General features: G+C 40.9%; 1 protein-coding gene across 1 annotated transcript; it reads left to right on the top strand.

The window, feature by feature from the left end:
- The first annotated feature begins 7,710 nt into the window (after positions 1–7,710).
- LOC149280831 (zinc finger MYM-type protein 1-like) lies at positions 7,711–10,305 on the top strand. The gene has a single exon (XM_089500004.1). The coding sequence runs from the start codon at positions 7,711–7,713 to the stop codon at positions 10,303–10,305; it is 2,595 nt and encodes an 864-aa protein (XP_089356130.1).
- Positions 10,306–10,901: the final 596 nt, after the last annotated feature.

Raw genomic sequence — 10,901 nt, 5'->3', positions numbered from 1 at the left:
GAGAATGAATGAGGGTGAGTGACAACGAATGTACTTTCCAAAGGTAAAAAGCCCTCAGATTTTTAATGGAACCAAAAGGGCAGGAAATGTAATTCTTTGTCCGAAAATGAATAGACCACAAACGAATTGAAAAATGTGTTTCTGTACCTTTTGCTAATACATAATGACATACTTAATACATACTAACACACATACTTAGACATACTCAGTATAAAACCAGAGTATCAATCGTCACAACTTTGTTTATCCCAACTCTTCCCTCTTACCCAGTGGTGTATTTACCTTTGGGGCTGTCAAAGCCTGACCTAGGGATGCACCCCAGGCTAAGTGACCGGCATTTCTGGTTCAATAATTGGAGATGTGCGCATTTAAGAAATAGAGCGCCAGTGTATGATGATGTCATTCTTTCATTGAATTGTATGGAGGCTCTACTGAGGGGGCACAGCATCCATTGCGTAAATAGGCTCCTTGGGGTGATCAAAAATCTCCCTTGTAACACACCCATAGTGCAGTGGGAACTCGTGGGGCGATTTGCCCCCTCAGTGATCTCTCTTTTTAACCAACCCATTCAGCACTGGTGTTACAGGGAGCCTTATTGTCTCCCTGTTATGTGGCCCCCTGGAAAGGCCATCCCAGGCTTAGTCAGCCTGGAAAACCAGAATAAATGTCATTCTTCTATTAATCTAGAAAGTACTCCATTGAGCTACCACTAGTCTGTCAATTAGCACCCACCCCTCACATACATCTGCTGCACAAGGAATCACTAACAGCCATTTTGCCTCATACCTCATGCTCTACACTGACCTTAGAAATGCAAAACACACACCACTCAGAAACCACCTGTCCACCAGTCATGGACATACCTGGGAAACCTCCGGGTTTCACACCGAGTGTCTTCTCAATCCAGGCAGAGGAGCATTTACCCTCCTACTCCCAGCTTAGTTACAGTGGTTTAGGACTGGCCCCGCCTCCACTTACGGCCCCGCCCCTGCACAGCCACTCCCAATAGAAGAGGGAGAGGTCTGAAAAGCCTACACTGGAACTTATTATTATTTGGCACTAAGTTAAAGGAATAAGGCTAAAGAACAAAAAGTACAACTTTTTGTAGGGATTAATAGACTAATAAACCCCAAATTCCCTATGGGTTAATAGACTAATAAGTCACACACATTACTCCTATCCTACCTGGATACATAAGATAGACACCACAATCAGTAACAGCAGCACTATGACACCCTATCCACGGTTCTAAGCCTCCTCACTAATGCTGGTACACACACAAAACCCAACAGCTTTGTCAGGGGAACTTTAAATAGCCAGCTCTTTAAAGTGGTAGGTCAGTTCTATTTCAACAGGGTTGATGTTCCTGGAGGAAGAAGCCAAATGGCAAAAGATCTAGGTAAACTGGAAAAATGGTCAGAGTGGTGGCAACTGGCATTTGATGTGAATAAAAGCACAGTAATGCATCTAGGGCATAAAAACCCGAGGGCAGGGTATAGGATATTTGATACTGTCCTAACCTCAACGTGTGAGGAAAGGGATTTAGGGGTAATTATTTCTGAGGATTTAAAGGTAGGCAGACAATGCAGTAGAGCAGCGGGTAATGCTAGCAGAATGCTTGGTTGTATAGCGAGAGGTATTAGCAGTAGAAAGAGGCTCATGCCGTTGTACAGAGCACTGGTGAGACCTCACTTGGAGTATTGTGTACAGTACTGGAGACCGTATCTCCAGAAGGATATAGATATGTTGGAGAAAGTTCAGAGAAGGGCTACTAAAATGGTTTATGGATTACAGGATAAACCTTAACAGGACAGGTTAAAGGATCTTAACCTACATAGCCTGGAAGAAAGACGTGACAGTGGGGATATGATAGAAACATTTAAATACTTAAAGGGAATCAACAAGGTAAAGGAAGATAGTTTATTTAAAAGGAGAAATACTACCAGAACAAGAGGACACAACCATAAACTAGAGGGGCAAAGGTTTAATGGTAACATCAGAAAATATTACTTTACGGAAAGGGTAGTGGACGCATGGAACAGCCTTCCAGCAGAAGTGGTAGATGTTAATACAGTAAAGTCATTTTAGCAAGCATGGGATGGATAGGCAGAAGGCCAAGCTAGATTCAGGATAAGGCCAAGTACTAAAGGAAAGTACTCAGAGGTTGGGCAGACTGGATGGGCCTACTGGTTCTTATCTGCCGTCACTTTCTATGTTTCCATATATAAAATCAGATAATTATATTCTAATTTATTTCCATCAAAAATGATGAACGGACCATTAATTAACAATGAGAATTAAAGGTATATCTAATTATTTACCCTTTACATAAATCAATGGCTTTGCAGTCATATTTAAGAATAATAATAGAAAATTAACCCAAAGACTCAATTTGGTATGAACTCTTTCCAGGAACTATTAAAGAAGCATGGTGCCTAACGTGTTCTGTAAAAGACAATGTATGGTTTTTGCAGGAACTGCCTGATCATGGTTAGGGACAGGTCACTGTCCAAGACTGTCGAAGGCTTATCCTCAGCTTGCTCAGAGACTACTGTCATTGACAGAAGTCTCGAGAAGGAGGATTAATCCCCAGTCATCACTCTCCTGATAACCCCTCTCCCAGCTGTCCATGTGTGGTTATATGGCTTCTGCATCTCTGTCCTGGGCTTTTTTTAAAGGCTGTCTTGTACAGAGTACATTTGCAACAAGGGGTCCAGGTATAAAGTGGATATAGAGGCAAAAAGGTGATCAGTTAACCTAATTTAAATATGCCTACCCAGAAAACCTTACAGTGGTGGTAGCACTTCAAGACTTCTGTGGAAAACACAAGTCTTCGGCTTGTCTGTTTAATAATGCCTCTGCTACTAACTCTTAGCAGAAATTTTTAGTTAGAATGCCTCCAGTGGCAAAGATTTTAATTTTAGCCCTTAAGAATGGGGTGGTAGCCTTTGTTCAAGTTCTAGGCTACCATGCAGGAATTAACTTCCGAGTTCCATCTAGTGGCAACTTTATAAGTCTACTGAAAAGGGAAACCTAGTGTATGCGGTTTAATGATTAGTGGCTAAACTTGTTTGCAAGAGGTAATGTGAACTTTTAATAATATTAATTATGCAGGGTCCCCTAAACTGCATTATTTGCCACCAATATATTCTGATTTATGATTTGCTTTGGCCAGGACTAAGAGGTTTTGCTTGCAGTGTAAACATGCAACTTAAACCCAATTTAGGAACAGCATTCCAAGAACTAAAAACACAGATGTCCAGTCCCCTGCCCGTTCAATTTGCCACCATTTTTTCTGATTTCTTCTTTGTGTTCTCCAAAATTAAGTGGTCTTCCTGGTAGTGTAAACGTGCAACTGGAAACCACTTCAGGTGTTTTATTTCCCTGTGCGCATGCAGTCCAGTGCCTAATTTTTTCACAAATATTTACTGATTTATTATTTTGTGTTGTCAAGAAAAAAAAAAGGTTTTAATAGTAGTATAAGTGTATAAATCACAACTGCGAAATAGGAAAAAAAAAAATAAGAATTGGTCCCTAGTTTCATTTTTTAAATGAAAAACCAGTCCTAAAAGTTATTTTATGTACAGCTTCTCCAATCCACCCAAGTAAATTATCTGCCCTACACTACTTGGCAGCATGGTACATAAATCTCAGCTAAAACACTGAAACACTTTCACACTCCTAAGTCGCATCAGTTTGTGGCTGCTAATGACGTCTTAAAATGACTTCATTACACATATATACAGTATATTGATGCTTTTCTCTTCCCCTTGGAAATGTTGATTGGCCAGAAAGAACCCACAGCCTGTTGGACCCATCAATCACATCCATAATCATCAATGAGACCATCCAGCATTGTAATGGTGCCAAACAGGACAAATGAATGAACAAATCCTAAAAATTTTTTAAAGGTTTTGTCATTTGTTTCGTTGGGCACCCTCCTTGTTATCTATGATTGGCACGAAAGCATGAAATTGGCACATTTCTGTAACAGCTTTGTACGAATCTGAATGTACAAGTCTAATAGTTAGTAAATATGCATTGATTAGGGAGAGGATGTGTGTGTAGCTGTATAGGCCAACATGTCACAGTGCTTATTAAATAGCACTTCAAAGTATAGTTAGTCTGTGTGATTTTTCATTTCTTCTTCCATAGTTTGACCGGTAATCTGAGCTGAGGTCAGAAGTTTCTCCCTGCTATATCCAGGTACATTCATAAGTCACATATATGGCCCAACAGAAACCACAGAAAACACATTTAATAGTAAAACTGTATGCTAGATGCCAAAAAACCTAAATTCTTAGTGCGATAGAAGAAAGAACTATGAACAGGCTGTCAGTTCATAGCTCTTTCTTGGCATAGGCAGGCTACATCAGGGGACGGGAGGCTTCATGGCACGTGAACCCCCAAGCGCAAAAGGATCCAGTATCTGTCTGAACACTAAAGTTTGTATTTGCCAATAAAGGTAATTAGAAGTATTAGTATTTGCCATGTGTGCTCAACGGCTTCTCTAGGTGTGAATGTCTGTGTGTAACTGTATACTACCTAATCTGCTGCAGGTCTATTTAGTAAATATAGCAGCACCATTCCCACATTTGCCAGTGTTGTGTTTGTTGCATATCGCCCATTTCAGGTGTTCAGATCTGAACACCAGTGCTGGGAGTGTAACTAGAAAAAAAAGTGGGAAACATTGTAGATCTCCTTTGATTTGACAGCTCCCTTGGCCAGTAAGCAGAAATCCGAGACTATTCTCAACCTATTTTCCATAATAGCAGAAAAGTGCAGAAGCTATAGAGCAGGGGCGTCCAACGTGCGGTCAAAGCGGTTGTCCGGCTGCAGAATTTCAAAGCAGCCGTTGTGTGGCTTTGAACACGTGACGTTCGAGGGGCAGGCCCATAGAAGGTGTTCCTCATGGCAAGGAGAGGGTCATCACACCGGAGGAGAGCAGGAAAAAGTGACATGATAAAAGTATAATTTCTGCTAGCTTTTGCTACTGTGGCTGCTTGTGCATGATAGCAGTGTCATTGCTATATTAAATATATATGATTACCAACAGCAATCACACCTCTATCATGCACAGGCAGCCAGTACATGCTGGATCCTGGGCATCATAGAATCACACGCCTAACATGCCAAGTCAGCCAGTACATGCTGGAATCTGGGTATGCCTGGGCATGATAGGAGCAAGGGATGCTGCTGAGCAACACAGAGGGAAGCAGCAGGGCCCCTGTGGACAGTGGCGTACCTACCGGGGTCGCAGGGGTCGCGACTGCGACCGGGCCCCGGCGGCAGGGGGGCCCAACCCAAGGGGCCGCACGAAATCGGGCCCCGGCGGCAGAGGGGCCCAAGCCAAGGGGCCGCACGAAATCGGGCCCCGGCGGCAGGGGGGCCCAAGCCAAGGGGCCGCACGAAATCGGGACCCGGTGGAAGGGGGGCCCAAGCCAAGGGGCCGCCCGATACCTTTTTATGTTTTTTTTTTTTTGTTTTTTTTTAAATAAGGCAAGCCGCGCCACGGAGCTGGCGACGGCCGCCTAATCATTGATGCAGCGTGAGGGGCGAAAGCTCCGCCCCCTCACGCTCAGAGGATCACATAGAGCATGAGGGGTGAAAGCTCCGCCCCCTCATACAGACTGCAGGAGCACTGGATCGTGCCACAAGAGCTGCATGAGGGCTGAAAGCTCCGCCCCATCACACAGACTGCTGGAGCTGGAGCTGGAGCACCGGATGTCGTGTCAGTCACGTACATCCAGTTTGAAAATAAAACGGCTTCATCTATCACTCCATCAGCACTTCATCAGGGCCCCAAAGGAATAGGGAGGTAGGTCCAATAATGTATTTTAAAAAAAAAATATTGTATATGTCATTAAATTATTATTTCATTATTATTTCAATTATAAACATAAAAATAAATATATGTGTGTGTCTGTGGAGGGGGACAAAACGCATAAAGTTTTTTTTCTTTAAAAAATTGAGATTTCTAGATTTATTTTTATATAGATATACATATATAAACACATATATAGATTAGACACACAAGTTCAGCTCCCCAGTGTCACCTTTGTCCCCATCCAGCCAGGCACAGGATGGGCTGTTTGGGGACAAAGATGGCAAACCCTACGTGTGTTATCTGGGTGCTGGTCAGGTTCTATGTGGGCAGTGTGGAGGCCAGGGCTGGTTTTGGGGTGTGCAACCTGTGATCTATGCCTATAATTTAGGGGGTTTTAAATATACCTTTAATGCAGAGTTTTTATGTGAATTCTATTTGATCTATATCTGCAATGCTGGGTTTGTGTGTTATTCTGTTGATCTATATCTGCTATGCTATGTTTCCATACATTATTTATGTATTCAAAGAAAAAGGGGCGCATGTACAAAAGGGGCCCTATGTACATGCGCCCCTTTTTCTTTGATTATGTCCTTTGTACATGCGCCCCTTTTTCTTTGATTTCGCCCTATGTACATGCGCCCCTTTTTCTTTGATTTCGCCCTATGTACATGCGACCCTTTTTCTTTGATTACGTCTGGTCTTGAACATCCTGAGGAGTGTTTTGTCAGGTTGCTGCAGTGCATTGCTTGAGGAGTCTTGTTTATTATTATTTTTACTTTTAATTTTCACTTTTCAATTTGAACACATATCACGTGATAGAGTGATCTATATTTCTTAAGCATTATTTATGTATACCTGTATTTTTATGTCTTATTCAGTTGATCTATACATGAACGTACTGTTTACATGTGTTGTTTATTTGATCTATACATGAACTACAGGGAGTAAGCAAGAGAGGTATGGTTTAGTTAATGAGGGACAAGGGGACTCTGGGGATGATTACTGGGGAGAGTACCATGGTCAGGGTCAGAAGGAGGGAAGACTGCACCCTAATGTTAGGCATTTTTTTTTACTTTCTGTAGGAATAAATAGAACTGTGTAATTTTTATTTATCCAGAGATAAAACGCCATTTCTGAATTTGTAGTCACTTCAGTGGACAAAACATTCTAGGCCCTGAAATCAGTGAGAAGAAAGGTAAAGGTTTTATGTTATTTACTCTATTTCAATCTGCATATTTTATTAAAGATTATTAGTGGCACTAAATTGTAACATGACTTTTTTAGTGTATTGATGTACTCCCAATCCCATCACAAAAGATCTCATACATCTGCTGAGCTCTGAGGTCATGTTTATCTAGCATACATGGATGGTGAGGAGTTAATATTCTGTCTATTCCCTGCTATTTATTTTGGCCTTTTAACACTTTTGGTTCCTGGGATTGTAATGTGGTATTCTGTTATTGTAAATGAACAATTTAATATAGTTTTAAAAAGAATGATTTATAGCTATTTGGATAGTACAAAGTGTGGCTCAGATATTGTCAGGGCTGCTTTTTATTCCCAGTCTGGCCCTGCCTCCAGCCACCCAGTGTCACTTCTGTCCCCAATCAGCCCCTCCCAATGTCACCTCTGTCCCCAATCCCAGTCTACAAACAGAGGTGAGTCACTCTTGGGTCAGATGTCCATCTCTGCTTATGATTGGTTAACACAGCAATCATGCAGGTGAAGTTTTTTTTTTTTCTTATTTCACCCTGCTGCACTGTAAAATGTATATCTGTCCAACTCAACCTATAATCTGTGCATAGAGTTCCTTGCCTGAAGGGCTTGTGTACTATTATCTGTCATATACTTTATTTACAGATAAAATCTATTTTTCAACAATCATGTCATCCAAAAGTGGTGCTCAGAAACGTAAAAAGGCAAAAGAGGAGCAAATGAAAATTCAGAAACTCCCAAAAATAAGCCACTTCTTTTCCACCCCAACTGTGTCTGAGAGTGCTATAGCTAGTAGTGTGCAAAGTGAACAATCTGTGCAGGAGGAAAGTGGAAATGTCGTCAGTGAGACAGGAGTCAGTGAGGACACTCACTCTACTGAATCTCCACTGGTGGAAGACGACAATCCAGGTGAAGGCTGTAGCACAATGCAAGACCAACCAGTAGGCATCACCACCAATATAGACATTGATTCAGATTTGGAGAGCAATAGAGCAGCTTCAAGTGGTGGTATAGACAGTAGTATTTTAGGTGAGAAATATGTGACTGATCGGGGGCATTACCCAGTCACGATAACAGATGCAAATGTTAAAAAGTTTATATTGGCTCATGGCCCATGCAGACCTCCAGGACCTTTCCCGCGGGATAACGATTCAATGAAAAGGTGCTTTTCTGAGCACTATTATGAGCGGGTGACAAAGACAGGGCTTAAACTTTCTGTAATGTGGCTGTGTTACTCTCCAAAACTTAATGCCGTTTATTGTGAACCATGCTGGTTATTTGCAGACCGTAAAAAGGTGGGGTTTGAACCTGCATGGGCGAAAGGGATCCAGAAGTGGCAGAGGCTGTCTGCTAAAATTCAGAAGCATGAGTATTCACAAACTCATATTGAAGCTTGTCTAGTATATGACCAGTGGAGGCGGCATAAAACTGTAGATGAGGAAAATGAAAACCAGATAAGACGGGAAAAAAACTTTTGGAGGCAAGTTTTAAGTAGAATTGTTAATGTGACTTTAACAATGGCAATGGCTAATCTGGCCTTCCGTGGTCACAGAGAGCGTTTGGGGGAGGTGAACAATGGCAACTTTCTGACCATTATAGAACTGCTTGCAGAGTATGACCCAGTTTTAAAGGAACTTCTCCAGTTACCCCAGTCTCAAGGTACTGTAAAATACTTAAGTCCTAGAATTCAAAATGAAGTCATAGAAATTCTGTCAAGCAAAGTGCAGCAAGAAATTGTTACTGAAATCAAACAAGCACAATTTTTTTCCATAATAATGGATACAACACAGGATATATCTAAAACTGATCAAATGAGTCAGATATTTCGTTATGTTTCTGTGGAAAGGGATAGGAATTTGAGAGCTTCTAGCATTACAGTAAAGGAGGCTTTCTTAGGGTTTCATGCCATTGGAGATCAGACGGCAGCAGGCATAGAAAGTGATATTGTTGCCTGCATAGAAAAGAAGGGCCTTGACATATCAAAGTGTCGTGGTCAGGGATATGACGGTGCTGCAACAATGAGTGGTGTATATTCTGGGGTTCAGGCTCGTATTGCTCAGAAAGAAAAAAATGCCCTGTATGTTCACTGTGCAGCACACAACCTGAATCTAGTTATTCAGGATGCTGTTGCTGACATAGAAGAAGTTTCCTCATTCTTTGACATCGTGCAGAGCGTATATATCTTCTTTGGGGAAAGTATACGAAGATGGAACGTTCTGTCATCATTCACTGCTGAGTCCTCCGTCACACTAAAAAGTCTTTGTCCTACACGCTGGTCTTCTAGACATGATTCCCTGCTTGCGTTGCGTTTCCGTTTTGTAGATATCATGCAGGCATTATCAAAAATTATCCTTCTCTCTTCAAAACCAAAAGAGAGAGATTATGCTGCAAGTATAAAGAAAAAAATTGAATCTTTCCAGTTTGTCTTTCTGATTGTCCTGCAAACAAAAATCTTGAACCATGTTAACAGTATTTCAAAAGTCTTGCAATCGACAGACATGGAATTGTCTGGTGCAGTGCAGCTCATTCAGAATGCTGTTACAGCCCTTTCCAACTATAGGAATAATTTTGAAGACGCAAAAGCAGCTGCAATAACACTTGCAGAAAAGTGGGGAATTGAAAAGAAGTTTAAAAATAAGAGAATTAAAAAAGTTAAGCGCCACTTCGATGAGCTTTGCATGGATGAAAGACTAACTGACCCAGAAGAACACTTTAAAACAACTGTTTTTTATAGGTGTTTGGACACAATCTTAAACCAGCTCTCAAACAGATTTACTGGCATGAATGCAGTCCTTAACAGATTTCAGATAGTTCAGCCCATCAGTCTTGCTTCTGAATCTGATGACAATTTGATAATAGCAGCAACAAAACTGCATGAGTTCTACAGTGAGGATATTTCACCAGATTTTCCTGGGCAACTCCTCTCCTTCCGTTCGGCACTCCAGGAAGAGATTCGCAGTTGTTCTACTGTGAAGGGCCTTGCTCACCTCTTGCTTGTTGAAAACAGTGCATTATCTTCTACTCTCCCTGATGTTTGCATAGCTTTGCTGCTGTTCCTCACCCTCCCAGTAACAGTGGCATCTGCTGAAAGGTCATTTTCAAAGCTAAAACTAATTAAAAGTTATTTGAGAAGCACAATGTCTCAGCAAAGACTTTCAGCACTTGCAACGTTAAGCATTGAAAATGAGAGAGCTAGAAGACTGAACATTGACAGCATTGTTGACGACTTTGCAGACGCGAAAGCAAGGCGTCGTAAATTTTGATGAGAGAGTAGTAAGTGTGAAGTTAAATCGCTTTCGTTACAAGTTACGGTTTGAGTTACAAGTTCTACTAACAGGTTTTTTGGTTGAACCTTGCATGCTTGGTTCCAAGTTGAACTAACCAGTTGAGTTGAATGCATGGTTCTTTTTATTCAGTAGTTGTTTTATTAAAGTATGTCAACATTTTGTGTTTTTACAGGTTTTCCATCAAAGAAAGTTAAATGTTTAAGTAGTTAAGTTGAAGTTACCGTTGTTGACCCTGTTGTGAACCCTTTTTTGAAGTTTCTTTGCCGTATTTGAGGAAATTTGAAAATTTGAGTAAGTATTTGTGTGTGTGTATATATATATATATGTACAGTATTTATATTTTCTAAATTGATTTAATCTAATTTCAAATGCCTTTATGCAAAGGAAGTGAGTATCTGCCTTCAATATCCTTTTCACACAGCTATTTAGAGGAATTTTAGTATAATATAACTTTAAGAGCATAAAAAGAGTTTATGGGATCAAAATAAATAGCATACTTTCATAGTTAAATTAGTCATTTGGAAGTGAAGAGGGTTAAATAAGTTGAAATCTAAAAGGAAGTCACTCTACTG

This window comes from Sceloporus occidentalis, unplaced genomic scaffold (genome assembly GCF_023333645.1).
Source record: "Sceloporus occidentalis isolate IW3139 unplaced genomic scaffold, rSceOcc1.0.p SCAF_145, whole genome shotgun sequence".
NCBI lineage: Eukaryota > Metazoa > Chordata > Lepidosauria > Squamata > Phrynosomatidae > Sceloporus > Sceloporus occidentalis.
This window is presented reverse-complemented; position numbering and strand designations above follow the sequence as displayed.